Raw genomic sequence first — 19082 nt, forward strand, 5'->3', positions numbered from 1 at the left:
GCAAAGTGATAGGGGCAGTGGGGATAGCTCTCCAAATGGAGAGGGAAGGAGATGGAGGAAAGCAGAGGGATGGGAAAGAGAGGGGGACTGGGGAGGGGCTTTTTTCTCTTGTACCCTCTCACCCACAACCACCTTTGACCTCTTGCCTGGGGGCCTGTGCTCCTCCCCCCTGCCACTCTCCCCAAAATTTTACTCAGGTGGCTGCCTGCATTTTGCTCATGCCTTGATGACGGGCTCAGGCCCAAAACATTGGTTATACATATTTACCTTTGCTAAATAAAGAACACAGTATGTCTTGCTGAATTTCTCCAGCATTTTTGTATAAACTATAATCACAGCGTCTGCAGACTTTAACTCACGGTCTATGGCAATTTTTTCAGTTCCATCCAAAGGATTGATAATTCCTGGAATGGGTTCTCCAAATGAATAGTGATCTATTCGATGTGAAAAATTATACACTGAAAACCAATAAAAGTATGTTATTTAGCCAGTTTTCATATCATTTTCAAAAAACAAGCACATCTTCAAAAATGTTTAGTTTTGCTTGTAAATATTAACTTGCTTTTTCAAAAATATCCATCCATTTCTTGTCTTTTTCCCCTCTAACTCTACCCCATAAAATAATCAGGCACAAATATTTTTTTCCAGATAATTATGATCAAATTTAAGAAAGAAGTGAATACAGTATTCAGATGTTACGAATTCCCTGTGAAACAGACCATTTGGAGAATGAAGAGCACCCCCGTGTGGTTAAAAACATTATATATAATATTTTGAGCTCCCATTACTCTACATTTTACAAAACGTTGATTAAATTTTGAATGGGCAGCATGGCTAGTTGGGTCATGAGGTTAACATGGATATTAGTACATTGCTGTCACAGCACCAGCGACCAGGGTTAGAATCCAGCACGGTCTGTAAGCAGTTTGTACATTCTTCCCATGTCCGCATGTGTTTCCTCCCACCCTTCAAAATGTACAAGGTTTGTAGGTCAATTGAGTTACCATGCTGTATGTCTAAATTTTAAAAATTTAAAGGCCTTAAAAATGTCCTTTTCAAATTGAAGTAATAGAATTATACTTTCGTGGCATATTAAACTATCTTACTTCCTTAGGCAATATAATTGATAAAATGCACCATAGAGATACACAAAAAAAAATCAGACGATTATATTTTAACAACTGATGAGTGGGGTTAGTGATAAGGATGGACAATTGGAGTTGAGTGCTTTTGAACGAGGGAAAGAGCAATCAATCCCTATTTCCAGATGTGACAGCTGTTCAATGAATACTGCGAGAATTGAAAAAGTGGATTTTCACAAATTAAGCTTTGATGCTCCCTCTCTGATAAGAAAGTCCATGAAAAATGCTCACTTTTGAAACTCCCATATGAAGTAAGATGAGACGGCAGGGAATAACCAGCAGCTGTAAAACCTATCATTCCAAAATGATTTGCAGCCAATAAAAATGTTGTAACGCAAGAAATACAGCAGTCAATATTCACACAGATAGCTCCACGTCAAAATTGCCAGATAATCTGCTTCACTGACATTGGACAGACAGAGCGCTCCTAAATCTGTGAATGGTGCTATAAGAATTTTATTTCATGCTAAGCCAAGAAAGATACTCAGAATCTCTGTGTAAAGAAGATTTATCCAAAAGCCAGGAAATTCCAATAGTACAGTATTCCCTCAGGCTGCATTGGAATATCTTATTCCTGGGATTTGAGCATAATCTTCTAAATCTGAGGTGAAGGTCTTCAACTCTCTTTCATAGCTGAATGATACACTATATTTCCTTGTATCTGGTGATCCACAAAATTCAATGGCTTTACTAACCACCATGCATGTCATTTAATGCACACTATTTCTTTTGAGCTATATTAATCAATCTATAATATATTGGATTAAGATTTATCAGCACTTACCATCATGACTAACAAGAGCTGCCATATGTGCATGACCTCTTGGGTGAGGAATTGCCCTAAAGGTGCAGAGAATTTGTCCATTGGAAATTGATATGAAAGAACTTTTATCAATCGGTCAGCATTAATAGGACAATATTAAAAGTTATCAATAAAACTAATATCCTTTTCCCTTGCAGACTTAAAGAAATCAGAGATCAGCAGAAAATGAGGTACATGATAGAAAGAAAAAACAGCATGTGAGTGGTGGCAGATAATAAAGACAATTTGGTTACTAACATTGAAATTCCCCTGGTGATACTGTGAGTAGAACCAGCACCCCTGCAAACTTTTCTGCTAGGATGAGAGATTGTCAAGTCTCAAAACAAATTCAAAAGGAGGGAAAATAAACTAATTTCCATTGAAAGTCAGGAGGTTGGTCAAAAAAGGTGCAGTTGTGAAAGCTGAATTTAAAAGTTTGGAAAACAAGTTCGAGATCAGGTATTTACAGTAGTGATCGATGATTTACTTCTCTGGCACAGAAAATGGAAAATCAACAGGAAATTGCTGTATTGGTGTACAGATATGATAAAGGACTACACATTTTTGGATGTGATTATCAGTTTTGACACCAATGCAAGAATGAGTTACCTCAAAACAGAGGCAGATTTTTTAAAATACAATTGACAAAAGTGATATGAACATCAACTAGAATCAATTGATAGTGGAAAGAAAAAGATAAGGATAATGTTTTTACAGCAAGCTATTAAGTTAGAGGAATATGAAAGAAAGGAGTAAGTATCATGTTAGAACAGTCCAACAAACTAAAGAAAATGTAGGAGAGAGAATACACCTTATCACATGATCTTAGGTTAAAAAATGATTATACTTTTTAATGAATTTTGCGAAAGAGAATATTAGAGAAGCAAATCCTCAGGTGTTTGAGGGTAGTTTCATGATGCAAAGAATTTTTTTCTTTTTAGCTGTTAAAATAAAACCGAACATCAGTGCCCTATGGGATCTATCCCAAGATCATTAGGATGAAAAGACCACAGAACCATGCAAGTTTGCATGATTTTTCACACACACACACACACACACTAGAATCATAGAATCTAACAGCACTGACCTGCACCCTGACCATAGCCCACCATATTAACACACAGCTCCTCCTCAATGTCATCCCTTTCAATCCTTTCATTATATCAAAATATTTAACTGCTCATCCTACATAGAATATTACTTCAAACCAAGTTATAGACTTAAACTCACACATTCTACTGGTAATTACAATCTCCATCCTTCCCCTGGCAACCTGCCTGAAACTATTTACAATACTGATTTATAATTAATTGCTGGGGTTGAATTTGTACTGCATACCACACCTGAATCCACACTTCTTTGCCGCTTCAGTAAATTTGGCCACATTTTATAATTACTTAGATGAAGGGGCTGAATAAACAGTTGAAGCTGCTCCATGGAGTCCTGTGACCCCCAACTACCTTTTGATCAATCCAAGCTGTCTCATTTATCTTGACTCCATTTTCTGTTTGCCACTCTCCTATTCATACTAATGTATTATTCCCCACACGTGTGTGGATAGAATACATGTTTTGTGCAGTACCCTAATGTGGGACCTTATCACATAATTTCTAGGAATCCAAAAAAACACCAAATTTACTGTTTTTCTTTGTCCTTCCAAGTTATTACAGCCTCAGTGAATGTTGGCAAAATTGCCACACACAATTACCTTTTCATAAAATCACACCAACTCTGTTAGATTGTCTTTACACTATCGGTAATTCTTGTTAAAATTGGAACCTTGACCTTTAATTGCTCTTTAGGATTACCTCAAGATGTTGATGTATTACTGACTTGTATTCAAAGCAGAATTTTATCTTTTACATCAGTTAGCCAGATGTGAAATTTTGATTAAACAGAAAGATAATACTCCACCTACACATGCACAATGGCTAGGAGATATTATAGTTTGTTTAACTCTAGAATAAATTAGATAGGTTGTCAAGGATTCGAATGTTAAGTTCCAAAAGACATTGGACCCATCTATGGACTATTATCATAATCTCATGATTTAAGGTGGTTCTGGAATTTTGACACTGTTGTCCACCTCTTAAGTTGGTGTCACTTGATACATACATGTCAACTTTCAACCTGGGTTAGATGAAGGGATTTTGAAATTTTTCTTTTTGTGTTTTTTTTTGTTAAATCTTATTTTATTGTTATGACTGTACTCTGGATTTCCTTATGAGAATATTGTATAAAATGTTTTTTTTCCGAATCTTGTAGCACATTGTATAATTGAACTGCTCAATTGTTTATATTGCAAAACATTAATAAAAATATTTTAAAATGAAAAGAAAAAATGTCTTGCAATTAATGTTTTGGTAGCTCACGATCAATGCGTGCACTACCTCTTCAGCCAATTTTTTTAAGATTGTAGGATACAGGCCATAAAGCCTTGGGGACATGTCCATTACTTTTGTTTCTGGTGAATGAATGTTACTCCCAAATGAGGAAATGATCATCCACAATATTAACATGTTGTAGATTTTTCCCCCACGCAACACAAGCTATTTATGTGTAATAAAATCTCTTACTTGAGATTACTGTGCATTTTACTAACATCCACTTGTAATATGCTGAAGCTTTACAGGACAAGGATATTTATTATGATACAGCTTTTACTGGCTGGAGCTAATTTTCCTCCCAACCAGAAGTGCTTGATGGTAGATCTGTTCAATAATCTTCAACACATATCCTATATGTTTTGTTTTGAAGAAACCCCATAATTGAAAGCTGCTTGTAGATGCATTTCTAAAATCCTAATCGGTAGAGAAGTGCTTCCAAATTATGCTCTCTAAAGGCTTGTGTCCAATTTTTAAGTGATCTTCTTCAGAGCTAGATTCCTCAAATATCTCAGTCCTGATCTCCCGCACTATTCCAGCAAAAATCTTCATAAACTGAATAGGATAGAGTCTTTCAAGAGAAATGAGGCCTATTGGCCTTATCTATTCATATCAATAACACTTCTGGCATCATGTTTTCTTGGCATTCCAGTTTGCCACATCATTATCCTTTTCACTGTTCATCTCCCCTTGCATTCCATGCATCACAGACCTTAACTTTTGCTCTTTCCTCCTCACAATGTAGCAAAAGACTTGATTTTATTTTCATTTCTAATTGCACATAATTGACTGGAAACATTGCTGTTGAATCTTCCTTGTGGTTTCTGTAATCATGAGTGTTGTGATATTTTTGAATTAATTCAGAATTTTAAAAAAAATTCAATTTAATGAATATTAGGCATGCCCAGTTTGCTGTGAGTAGTCATTGTTTACTGCATCTGTAGCGGTTTGAACTCAATCATGTTCTGTTCAATTTTAGACAAATGATCAGGTAATTAAGTAAATCCCATTCATTATTAAATTTAAATAATCTGCCTTCATGTTTGTTTGAGTATATATTGGTTGAAAAAAATCCTAGAAACGCTAACAAAATTCACCAATCTTGGAGACGAGCTAATATGTTATCCCAATCTACTTTCAAAAGCATTTAACCACAAGTGTTTTGGCTCAGCAATAATAAATCAAATCACTTGACAGTTCCTTCTTTTTTAGTTATTCCCTCAGGATAGAGGAGGACAGGTTTTCAATCCTGTTTTGTGCGCTCTGAGGTAGTTGAGAGAGGCCATCAATGGAACAAATGTTAGATAGGACAGGCATTTGTGGTTGGATTGGCTTCAAGATAGACCACTCCTTCCACAGAACCCATTACTGAACCTTGTATTCCATCTACATCTTACTTTGCAAACTTTGCCACATCAACAAAGCATTAAAGCAACATTCAATGCCATGATTGCATCATGAAACTCAAAGTAATAGTATTATTGAAGCATCTATAGCCAAGTTGGACACTTTATCAGTAATAGGGAAAGAGGAAATGAGCATATATGGCTTATGAACAGTCTCCACGAGATTTTCTCAACAGTTGTTCACACACCAGGAACAACACAAGAACAGTAACAGAGAAAATCTCACACAATTGTCCATAAAAACTTCCAAGTTTAAGAATGACCTTAATAATTGATTAGTTATTTACATCTGAAAGAAAAGCTTAATCAAATGTAAAAAAACTGCACATACTTGCCCACAGTTATATGGAAATTTCCTGCTACTTTGTTGACATATAAATGACCATGTATTCTACAGGCATCGTGTGGATGAGATAATTTGTCTTCCCTGCAAATATAATTAAAAATAATTTTCATTGTACTCTCTGAATTTGCCAGTCACAACTGATCAATTGAGAAATGACTACATGAAATTGAAATATTCTACACATGAAGGATCAGACACATCAACCTGTAATTTCATCAGGTGTAATACTGAAACTAAAAAAGGTCTATTTCTGTTTTGCTATTTAAAGTTTTGAATGCATCAAGCTTATTTTTAAGCAAAATAATTTGTACCACAATGACTAAAAAAGAACAAGTTATGAAAATATGACTATGGTGTAGTGAGCATGGAAACAGTGCAACCTGAACTAAATTTAGGATTTTGTTTTGAAACCTGTGTAAATCTCAACAACCATGCAGCATTATTTTTCTCAACCCATTTGCTTCTGTAAGTTGGAGGTTCCACATTATTCTGGATGGTCTTTTTTAAAACAAACAAAAGATTTTAAAAGTTCCTGAACTGCTTTGTCTCAGTGAAACAGGTTCATGGCAATAAACCCAATCCTGACTCTGAAATGGGTAGATTGTAGCGAGCCGCACTGATCCACAAGTGAACCGGGTCAAGGGGGTGCAGGCTGACATCACAATGGTCCCGGTGGGGGGGGGTCGCAAAAGATCATGGGAGTCGTGTTGAAAAGCTCTTGGAGAGTTCCTGTAAAGTCAGTTGGTTGGTTCAACTCACTTACAGCTTCTGTGTGCTTTTTTCTTTCGTTCGCTGCACAGTGCACTGACTAGAAGATCACCCTTTTTTTTGTCTTTGTATATAACTCCACTGACTGTTACATCATAAGGGCATACTCTACGTTGGTGTTGAGAGCTCCAGCAGCATGCAATGGGATTAAATCAGGACACAAGATTGAATCTCCATCAAGTTCAATATTTGGAGTGAAAATATTTGGAGGAACAATATTCCCTAGCCCATCTCCTGCTCTTATAATACTTTAATAAATATTGTTTCCTACTGACATTTACCCTTTTAGGCAAAATACAATTCAATAATTAGGATTTTGTCCAAGTTCCCATAATGTCTCTATTGACTCAGAATTGATCGCAGATTTATTCTGGAATACATCTTGTAGGTTTCAACATTCAAATATACAGGTATTCCAAAGTTCGCTTGACACCACTTCATTTTTATGAAAGACCTAAATTAGTACCGGTTTTCACTAACTGAAAGAAATCTGAAGTGGATTTTCACTTTTGTGAAGAAAGGCAGAAAGCGAAAATACCGTTCAGCGTTTTTTTTGCAGCGAGCCGTTATAGAGGTAGGGCGCACCCTGAGCAGCGAGTGGTACTGCCAAGTTCCTGCCCAGGAACTACACTCAGCATCAAGTACACTGTCTTCCCAATTCTAGTAAGTGAAACTACACTGTACGTACTTTATTTCTACTTTATATAGGCTGTGTATTTATATCATTCCTATTTTTACTACATGTTAGTGTTATTTTAGGTTTTATGTGCTATTTGGTATGATTTTGGGTCTGGGAATACTCAAAAAATTTTCCCAAATAAATCAATGGTAATTGCTTCTTCATTTTATGTCATTTTGACTTACAAAAGGTTTCATAGGAACACTCTACTTTTGGATAGCAGGAGAAGCCTGTATTTGATTTTGCTGGATCATTTACCTTGGTGGTAATGCGGTTGGCAAACCTCTAAAAGCACTTTTGAATAAAAGATCTTGAAGAGAATGTTCTTCTTGAACTTTTTTCCGAATCTTCTGAAGTGTTCTTAAACAGATCAAACAATTTGCACCTTTAGCAAGTCTTAATTCTAATTAAAACATCAGCACACTTGCAGTTAACCAACTCATCTTAATAGCTTTACAAATCAATAATAAATCTAATGAAATTACAGGTACTCCCCAACTTACGACTGTAATTGGGACCAAAGAATCAGTTGTATCTCTAAATGGATACAAGTCAGAATTTTTCCTTCACGAGTGGAGTACCAAAGTCTTAAGCAAACTTTTCAATCAAATTTGACGATAACAACTTAAATCTTCCTAAATTTGTCAATCAACTGTGGCAAATCTTTCCACCTTCTGGTCAAAACTTATATTGTGAGTTGGCATCCCCAAGTCCAACAGGCTGAGCGTGGCCATCTTGATTTCTGTGCGCATATACGAATATCTGATTGGCGCATGCACGGTGGATTCGCGTAGTGGAGTTCGGTTGGCACATGCGTGAGAGTTAAGCACCCTGACAATATTGAATTTGCACCCTTAACTCTCACGCATGCGCCAACCGAATTCCAATACAAGAACTCACTGCGCATGCACACAGGAATCAAGATGGCCGCACCCAGTCAAAGGACCCCAGGACGATGACTAACAAGGTAAGTATGCACATTTTGGCTCTTACATGCCCTATATCCCTATTATAGTTTGTCATATGTAACATAATCTGCATAAATTTTATATTTTATCTTATATTTTTTTTTAAAAATTGGTTGTATGTGCAGATGGATGCAAGTCGCAAAGGTCACAAGTCGGGGAGTATCTGTACTGCAAATTTTCATTTTGATATCAAAATTAGTGACAAAAAAGTCCCAAAAATAAAGCTAACCAACATAATTTACAACAATAACCAGGTTATTGTGACATTTCCCAACTGGTGAATTCTCAACCTGCTTCACCTGGAGAAAAATAACCTGGTTATAATATTGGCTCATCTTTTGAATTCTCTCAACAATTCATTCAGTTAAGATTTCACTACTGACAGAATTTAGGAAAAATACAATCTATGGCAAAGAAAAGGTTGTCAACTAGGTCAGGGAACAAAAGATAATGCAAGTTCTACATGAAAATTGTACGCCCTGAAACTGTCGCACAGCTGCTTGCTTTCCCGTACTCACACCCAGATGGAAGGCATCTTGCAGGAGGGATTGGGGTGGTTGGGAATGAACGGAATCATGTCTGCTTTGCTGCACTCAGCAAATACAGACAATTTTACATTTCATATTCTGATTTAACTTAGTCACAGCACTATTGTGACAAAGTAGTTGGCAGATACTTTATATATTAATCACCAGAAATCAACAATTATTCCAGGAAAAGAGAATTTTCAGAAAAAAGAGAATCCATTTCTTACCTTTGCCACATTTTCTGACGTGTAGATAATTCAAAAACGGTCTACAATTAAAAAAAATACGTCAATTAGCATCCCAACTTTCCAATGAAAATTTTTAATGGTCATATTGCCAAGCTGTATATTGATGAAAATAGTATGGAGCATGTTTCACAAAAGGAATTGTTGAGATATTTAAGATGAAAGAAATTGATCTTTCTGCTCACATTAGTTTATTTGCAGAGATGAAACTTTAGCAGAACCTATATCAAAATGAAGTGTTACAGCATGGTGTTCTTTCCTCCAGGCTTCATGAAACTGAACACAATGTTGAAAACTATATGGAATTACAATTTAACACTGAACAATCCATGAGCAGCTTTACAGAAAGCTTCGATCAAATACCCAAATTCTCAACTGAAAAAATAATGCACATCAGTAATCAAATGCAAGAAAGAGTAAATTTTGGTGAACTCAGTGGATCAGGCAACATTAGTAGAGGCAAAAGGAACGTTGACATTTAGGGTTGAGACCTTCCATCAATTTGCATTTACTTTTTGCATGCAATGTTGATTCTTTGTTCAGATCTTTAATGTAGCTTAAACAGTGAAGTATCCACAACATCGATTTTCTGTCTATTTTGAAATAGCAATAAGCAACAATTATACATACTGGTTCATATTTCAATCCTTCAGAAGCAGCCACCATAGTTTCAGCTAAATCCAGGACATCTGCACCAACATCTATTTACAAAGAAAGATATAATCTCGGTGACAGATTACAAATTCCCACATTACTTGTAGATAAAAGTATCAACTTTCTTCAGTAAACACTTTTGCTTAAAAATATTGGAAACACCTCGTTTTTACAATTCATAAACCACATCAATGAGTTTGACAAAATTCTAATAATATTTATGTAAATATTTAATGAGCCTTATACTATTCCAGAGAATGGTTCTCTTGTAATGGCAACAGTAGTCCAAGCAACAGAAAATCATTTCAGTTAATAAGTATCTGACCAAAAAACACCCAAAGCAATTTTATCTACACCGTCATCAAAAACAGCTCAAGTTTTTGCTACTTGGAATCAAATGGGCCATTGAAAGGAGTGCTGTCTTCAAAGATTGATAGTTATTTTGTACATCACCGTGGATACACGACATTCAGTCACTTACAAAAGAAACCGCAGAATTCTCTTACTACCTCTGAGGACTGGATTTAGCCAGATGATTTCTGTTCCAATAGTATTGCAAACCAGTAAACCTTGTTAGAGTAAATTTTAAAATCATTGTTATTGAATGAATATATGTGTGAAAAAAGTGGACCACAAGGATGACAGTTTATGATCCACAGAACCATAAAGCACAAGTACAGGCCCTTTGGCCCAAGATGTCTGTGTTGAACACAATGCCAAATGAAAGAATTTCTGCTCCTTGCACATCACATTTTTCCCTCCATTCCCTGCATATCTGTGATCTAGCTCAAAGCCTTTTAAATACTGCTTCCACCGCTACACCCGGCAAACTGTTCCAGACACCCAACACTCTGCATGCCCTTGACATCACCCCTAAACTTATCCAGACCAACGGCAACTTACAAAGAGGAGGTTGGGAGACCTGTCAAATGGTGTGAGAACAATCAGAGTCTCAAAGTGGACAAGACAAAGGAGATGATCGTGGCCTTCAGGAGGATGAAGGTCAACCACCCTTCACTGCACATTCATGGCTCCTAAGAGTGGAGACCACAAAGTTCCTTGGTGTGCATTCACTAGACAACCTATCCTGAATACACAACACCTATTTGTCAGGAAGCCATGATAAAACATACGCTTCCTAAGGAGGGCAAGGCTATCAGTCCCCACTGGGACAATTTTTTCCAGGAGCAAAATTGTGTGTCCTGTTTGGCTGCATCATATGGTAACTATAAATGCAAAACATCAGACCAGAAATCAGAGGATCATTAAAACAGCGAGGAGATCACAAGGGCCTCCCTTTCCTCCACTGACGATACTCACCGGGCGCGTGGCTTTAACAGCTGCTTATGGAGGATTTCTACCATTCATTGCACAGTGTCTCTGACCAATAACCATCAGGAAAGGGGTACATGACCAAAAAAGTCAGGAATGCCCCAAGCTGAGAAATAGCTTCTTCCTGCATGCTGTGAGATTGATGAATAGTATCTCTTATAAATGAAATGAGTAAATTACACCAAAAATATACCCATTTATTTTATATCATTAAGTATATCTGTGATTATTATATGCTGTGCATTATGGGTGTGTGCATGGTGGTCTCATCTGGTTTTATATGTAGTCAGATGATAATCAACTTCATCAGAATAATAGAGAGCAACTAACACATAGGCACTGCCCATGTAATCCCCATAGGGATACGCCACAGTATTTGTGGGGGCGGGGAGCATGGTGAAGGCTAGAGAAAAAAAACAGCAGAATCCTCCAATTTATCAGCTTCTGAAGACACAGCCAACACTTGCCTATGGCTTGATAACAAGCACAAAGAGAAATAAGATTCAAATCTTTTAAATTCAGTTCTTATTTTCATTAATCCTTCACATTGCATTACAAATAAAAGTGATGCAAATCAGTAATATTCTTTTAGGATCCCATGAAAAGAATTAGACAGGTCGAGCAAGTTTCTTTTCCATCACCATAGTTACTTAAATAAAGGTTAAACCAAAAACTCAACATTATATATCCTCAACATTCATTGGAATGACTTCATCACCAACATCGAAGTACTCGAGCTGGCAGAGTCCGCAAGCATCGAATCCACGCTGCTGAAGACCCAACTGCGCCGGGTGGGTCACGTCTCCAGAATGGAGGACCATTGCCTTCCCAAGATCATGTTCTATGGCGAGCTCTCCACTGGCCACCAAGACAGAGGTGCACCAAAGAAGAGGTACAAGGACTGCTTAAAGAAATCTCTTGGTGCCTGCCACATTGACCACCGCCAGTGGGCTGATATCGCCTCAAACCGTGCATCTTGGCACCTCACAGTTCGGCGGGCAGCAACCTCCTTTGAAGAAGACCGCAGAGCCCACCTCACTGACAAAATAGACAAAAGGAGGAAAAACCCAACACCCAACCTCAACCCACCAATTTTCCCTTGCATCCGCTGCAACCGTGCCTGCCTGTCCCGCATCGGACTTGTCAGTCACCAACGAGCCTGCAGCAGACGTGGACATACCCCTCCATAAATCTTCGTCCGCGAAGCCAAGCCAAAGAAAATACCAACAACTAAAAACTGGTAATAATATCAGAGTACTTACAATTGCATTTCATTGAAACTGTAATATCTAAATTAATTCTCAGTTTGCTGCAAGGTTTAAAAAAAAAAAGAAAGACAGTTATTATTCCAGTAAAATATTTCTCTTATTCTAAATTAATTATGAACTTTTTCCCTCTATGTTATAAAAGTACCTAAACATTCCATTACATTTGTGTAAGCAATGTGTTTAACCTTTATTTTGAAGATAGTTTACCAGATACAAAAGATTATTAAAAGGAGTCAGAGTTTTTGACAGAACATATTCAGCAGGCATCATCTACAAAAATGAGTACTCTTACTGTATCTTGATGCTTATGGCTGTAAAATCATGTACACGTCTACTTTCCCCACATGTTACTAGACCGAGAAAGCAAAGCTACAGCTGGAAGCAGTCAGAAATTTCCCATCTCAGTTGAGAACCACGTGAATGATATTCTTTGGTCATTTTGGAGTTTAGCCACCTGTTTTTCATTTATTAACAAATGGGTAATATTTTAAAAATACACACCTACTACTACTCCAAGTACAGATGCAGTCTTTTCTGATGGTAAATAATGGTCTTGGATATTTGAAAGCGAGTGAACCTGAGCCTCATCAGCTGTCAAAGCCTTTGAGGAAATGAACAAGCGAAGCTAGTTTTCTTTCAGAATAGAGTTAAAGACCATAACTGAAGAAACAATGTGGTCCAAGATTAGGCAACCAGTCAGACATCAAAGGATTTGGCTCACTAATGTTTCCTACAAACTCTTTCCACATCTCCAATGATCTCAGCCCCTTCATTTCTTCATCTCTAAATTCTCTAATTGTACATTTAGAGGACTACGAATATGTTCTCAAAAAATAAATATATTAAATAATCACCTGGCAAAATCTTTGTCCACTTCATAATCATACTTCATCCACGTGTCCTGATAGACAAAAAATTCCATAATGGACAATAGAGCTATGGTGGTAAAGGCAATTATAGAAACTGTAAAGAAGAAATAATTGTTATTGGAATAAACATTTTAATAGCTTTTAAATGATGATTAAATACATATTAGCCAAGAAGCAAATTTTAAAGTACCTGTTCCACCACTTGTTGAAGTTTCAATATAACTTTCAGGAATCTTTGGGAAAGCATCAAGCTCATTCACTAAATTCAGTGCCTTTTTCTTATTTAATCGCCTCATCTTCAAATATACATTCAGGGTTTTTCACTTTCAGCTTCATAAATTAAACCTGCAAACATATTAAAACCTATTTACATAATACAAGAAATCCTGAAATGGCGGTGAAAGTTTTCTATTAGCCATCCAAGTATTACCACTCACCCATGTCTCCCCAATAAAGCCACGTTAGGTTTCTATCTATTTTAAATAATTACAGGAATGATACAAAAACCATTAATTTGAAGCAATTATACCTATTGTGTTGGGGAATTGCATTTGAGTTACTGATTTCATTTTCCCTCAAATATTTAACAGCTCAGAAACTGAGCATTTTTTCAAAGGTATAAATATTACCCTTGTTTGATCATCTTGATTCTTATACTTTAATGTCATTAAAATCTTCTAATATTTTGTTTATGACAGATGTTAAACTAACTCGCTTATCACTTCCCGGTTTCTATCTTCCTCCCCTGTTGAAGACTGATTGCATTGCTATTCTATTAGAATATTCTCCTGGCTAATAATTTTACAAAGGGTAATAGATTCAACGAGTGACAACACATGTTGGCAGTAAAAACGTGGAACTTATTTAAACAAAAAGGAAAAAAAAATATGAACCAGGACTGATCTTGTTAGCAGGAACTGAGCAACAAGTACCAACGGAAGGCATCTAGAACTACTGAGGGTTAATATAAATTGTATCTGCCACCACCGATCCCTACCTGATGTCCAGGCATGACACACTGATTAAAGAAGTGATCTAGCTGTCCTATGAATGTACAGGCGAGACCATGATGATTCACCCAGGTGTGTACCAAGACTGAGCCCAATTCCCCCCCCCCCCCACTCAGTTTGGTGGCATAGATCTCATAAATGAACCTTGAGCACTGCCTACAGAACACAGCCAAGAGTGGGCATAGGGTATCCTCAAAAATGTTAATTTTTTATACACATAGGGGCTGGGGCCAGCCCAGGTATAGACTTGTGAGACTTTGAACAGAAGGTTTTGGAGTGTTGGAGATAATGTTCATTCAGAAAAGTTTAATGCAATAAAGCCATATAATTTTTGACAAATTTTCCAGAGTTCTTTGAGATTGTAAACATGCAAAGACAACAGAAGGGGACATGTAGATGCAATGTGCTTGGATTTCCAGAAGGGTGGGACAAGAAGGAGAGATGAGCATTGCAGCTTACATTATTGATGGGGGTGGGGGAGAAATGTTGATGTGGATTGAAAACTAGTTATCATAAAGTCAGAGGGTTAGAAACAATCTGGAGAAATGCAACTGGTGAAGCACCTAAAGGTTCAGTCTTAAATATTTACTTTAGTGACTTTAATACCTTTCACACTGGCATCTCCTCCAACTTGCCAATGACATGCAAATAGGTAGAAGGGCATGCTGCAATGATTTGGGTGGTGCAGTAGAATCCAGATCGGTTGAAAGAGGGGAGAAAAAAAGGGAAAGCACAAAGTCGTGTTCTTCTGAAGGAGGGACCAAAAAACCAGACTACCACATTGTGATCACTAGAGCATCCAAAGACTGCAAATGAGTAGTATAATAGATGTTCTGGGGCATTAAACACAAAATGTTAGTATGAAGCTCCAATGTGTAATTAAGGCAAATGGTATATTGGTTTTTATTGGTAAAGAGATGGAATTACAAAAACAATTTGTTACCATTGCATTTGGCAGGGCTGCACAAAAGCATCTTGCGGGTTGGGATGGGGTGGGGTGGAGGGTAGAATTTGCGATCCTAGAAAACAGGCCATGTCTCAATTTTCCACAATGCGAAATGTAATTGGAAAAAAAGTCAGTTGATTTAATTAACACCCCGCTCCCAAACAAACAGTAAATGTTGCTCTGTATCTTAAATTTTTTGCAAGTGAATTGAGAATTCCGAAAAAGTCAGCCTGAATTTGAGTAAGAATTTACCAGCTCAACACACAGTTCAGAAAAGATTCATTAGGCTATATCCTGGGATGGAAAGTTTGCTGCATCACCAACAGCTAACTGGAAGTTTATAAGAATGAGGAGTTATCTTCTTGAAATATCTATGATCTTAAGGGGGAATGACAAGGGTTAATCACAAACATGGGTTTTTAGAGAAGAGGACAGGCATTTAAAACTGAGTTGGGTAAGCATTTTTCCCCTCACAGACGGTGATGAATCTCTACAGTCATCTATTCCAGAGGGTTGGAGAGACTAGACTAGCGTTTAAAGGGAATTGAGGCTTGGGGCAAATTAGCCATGATCATACCGAATAACTAGCTGATGTGAAGGGGCCAGGTGACCAAGTCATTCTCCTTCTCCAAACCTTCCAGCATCCCAAAATCTCCTCCCAATGCTCCATCATCCTAAAATTCTATTTAAGCCAGACAGTGGCACAACAAATATGGTTCCAGAAACCTGCATTTGATTCTGATATCAGTGCAATCTGTCAGAGCTGGCACATTTTTCTCAGGACCATACATCTCCACAGTACTCCAATTTCCTCCCACATCTCAAAGACATCCTGGTCATCGTGTAACTATAAATTATGAATGCAATACCTCAGAAGATGTTAATAGCATGTGTAAAATAATAAGTTGCATGGAAATAAGTACGTTGATGAGATTGTTCTGAGAAGATAGATGGACTAAATGATATTTCATAGTTTTTGCTCAGAAATGGATAACTTTCCCATATCCTGTTATATGGCATCAACAATACTCAAAATATCATAAAAGACAATATTTTGTGCATGACAATAGCCAATAGACACTACTTTTAAAAAAAACAAACACAAGTTTTAAAAAACCAAACTTTTGCACCCAAAAATAAGTCAAGAACACAAATATAAAAAAAATCAAATTTAAATGCCATTTTGCACATTTAATAAAAGCCCCATGGATTTCCACAGCTATCTGTCTCACTCTACTTCTTTTAAGCACTCTATTCACTCATCGCTACTGTTTCTAATGAGACTTTCCACTGTAACTAAGATATCTTCCTTAATTAGGTCTTCCTCACCACAACGGTTGACAGCCTCCTGAATCATGTCTATTCTCACTTCTCATTCCACCCAGGGCAAGGATAGGGTTCCCCTGCCACCTTCTACCCTACAGAGATTGGCCATCCATCACACCGCCAATGAAATTCCACCACCCGATCTGTAATTCCCTCTTCCCCCTTTCAGGATTCTAAATGGACCATTTTCTTTGCAATTCCCTTGCCCATTCTACCCTGTTTATCGATTACTCCCCTCACAAATTATTTTTACTTTGTCCTTTCCAATGAACAGGCCATTCAGATGATAATTCACACAGTTCTAATTGGTAGGATTTCATTCAGTTCTCAAGAAGTAGCCTCCTTTACAGTGCCGAAAACATGAATTGAATGATTGGTTTGCAGAACATCTTTGTTCAGTCCAGGCTTTTCAATTCTCCATTCCAATTTTGCTCTGTATGTATTGTTCCAACAAAGACTAATGTAAATTGACAAACAGAACTCTTGTACAATTACACAAGAAAGTCTGCAGATGCTCAAGAGATGCCAACCCTGACAAAGTTCTCCCCCAGCATCTGCAACAGGACTTCATCTTTTGTCCAGAAATAATACAGCACCAAGGATTCAACAATTTCAGATTCCTCAAAACTGTATTCCTATTTGTATCAGAACCACCCAAGCAGGCTGCAAGGTTATCCATCTGCAACATAAAAACACTGCCCAATCTGCTGCATATTTCACATTTGATATTTGGCTTCAACAACAATGCTCTACATTTCATTGGTGCAAGACAATACTTTACATATTTCATCTGTAACTTCCCTCATTAATCAGCTTCAGAAACATCTCAATCACCTGGTCTCACCTAAGAGATGTTCATTTCACCCAATCCACATTGGGGTTTTCAGCTGAAACTTCAAGTCTTTCCACAGATGCTGCCTAACTACTGAGTGCTTCCAGCATTTTCTGCTTCTCTTCTTGGACTGTCCCATCATAAATATTAAACTGTCCTCAGTTTACTTAAGTGAGGCAAAGGATCCACAGCATTATTTTCCCCCAAAGGATAGTTTGGCATATATACACCAGCCATTATTCCAATTTGCAATTCTATAGTATCTTCAACCTAGAAAAAAATCCAAAATCACTTCGGAGGTACAACCAGACACAGACAATTATGAAAGCACTTGTGATCAACGAATCAAAGCAAAATGGGGAAAACTATGGTCACAGGGAAATGGAATAAAGTTCAGAATAAGAAAAAGGGAGAAGGTGAACATTGCTAGATTTGAGAAGTTGGCCAGCGAGGAGGCTTGAAATGTTTGACTCTAAAAATAGTAAATGACTGTCTGTGGGTTTTGGCCACCACAGATCGGCTAAGGTAAGGGGAAATCAGGAGCTATTGGAAGAGTGAAACAAACATGACGCTGAAATTATCAACAGTCTGAGTCAGTACCCAAACTAGGGTTTGCAGATGAATACAACTTTTATATCAAGTAGTTAAATTCTGATCTACAGGGGTCCATCCCCAAACACAACCAGGGACAACAACAAAATCTTCCCAATCTGCAAATTTAAAATATTGCACAAGCACACGGAAGCAGCAGATGTTTGTTCTACAAAGACTGCAATAAATCTCAGTTTACCATTCATGTCCAAGTCACAAAATCTGCTCTTACAAGGAAAAGCGTTTCGCACAATGTCCCTTTTGCACGAGAACCCCCCCCCCCCACCCCCCACCCCCAAAACTGCACTTTCAAGTATTCCAATGAAAATCGACATTGTCAACGCAATTGGCGACGTGCGATAAGAATGACTTGAAACCTGATGACATATCCCAAAGGCAAGTGCATCGAAACAATCGGGCGACTGCTGAGTCCACCACAACCCACATGCTGGGGTCTGGAGCTAACCTGGAACCACAGGACGAGTAACTCACTGCGAATGGTCGCCACTTGCCGGGCTCCTGGGCTGGCTGGCTGTGACTGCGGGGCAGTGCCGGTGGACCGTTCCCGAAGCCGACTCCCCTCACTCACTTTCTCGGGGGCTGAAGGCAGAGCCTATCAATGCGTGCCATGTACAGCATTACGGTTTCCAAGCCTCCGAGTCGCTGAGCAGAAGGGGGAAAGGGGAACGACAGCATGACCTCTGCCCTCTCCTTCTTCCGGTCACGCAATTTCCGGTCTATAGATCGACCCGAGTGAACCTCGTCCCCGGAGCCGGCGGGGATGAATTACAGGGGAAGGCAGCATGAGATAAAATGCCGGAAACGTTCCGCTGGCATCTGTGGAGGGCAGAGAGGAACCGAGTTAATGTTTCAGCTCGAAGACTGGGGAGAGCAGCGAGTTAGTCTTGTGTGACAGAGGTGCAAAGGACAGAGGCGCAAAGGACAGAGGCATTGGTGGTGGAGGCAAGAGCAGAAGCTAGCGCTTGT

At 38.0% G+C, this 19082-nt stretch overlaps 1 protein-coding gene across 5 annotated transcripts in view; it reads right to left on the bottom strand.

The window, feature by feature from the left end:
• ergic2 (ERGIC and golgi 2) overlaps positions 1-18796 on the bottom strand; it is a 41535-nt gene extending 22739 nt beyond the window's left edge. For 2 of the 5 annotated variants that reach the window (XM_069903793.1, XM_069903790.1), the window contains exons 1-10: positions 18588-18796; positions 13581-13735; positions 13376-13484; positions 12516-12562; positions 9898-9968; positions 9250-9290; positions 7786-7887; positions 6066-6161; positions 1927-1982; positions 360-458 (exon numbers count right to left, since the gene is read on the bottom strand). In XM_069903793.1, coding sequence (XP_069759894.1) covers positions 360-458; positions 1927-1982; positions 6066-6161; positions 7786-7887; positions 9250-9290; positions 9898-9968; positions 12516-12562; positions 13376-13484; positions 13581-13686 — 727 coding nt within the window. In that variant the 5' untranslated portion in view covers positions 13687-13735; positions 18588-18796. Of the gene's footprint in view, positions 1-359; positions 459-1926; positions 1983-6065; positions 6162-7785; positions 7888-9249; positions 9291-9897; positions 9969-12515; positions 12563-13375; positions 13485-13580; positions 13754-18561 lie in introns of those variants that run through there. The other 3 variants (XM_069903792.1, XM_069903791.1, XM_069903794.1) reach the window with 3 other exon arrangements.
• Positions 18797-19082: the final 286 nt, after the last annotated feature.

This window comes from Narcine bancroftii, chromosome 11 (genome assembly GCF_036971445.1).
Source record: "Narcine bancroftii isolate sNarBan1 chromosome 11, sNarBan1.hap1, whole genome shotgun sequence".
Taxonomy (NCBI): domain Eukaryota; kingdom Metazoa; phylum Chordata; class Chondrichthyes; order Torpediniformes; family Narcinidae; genus Narcine; species Narcine bancroftii.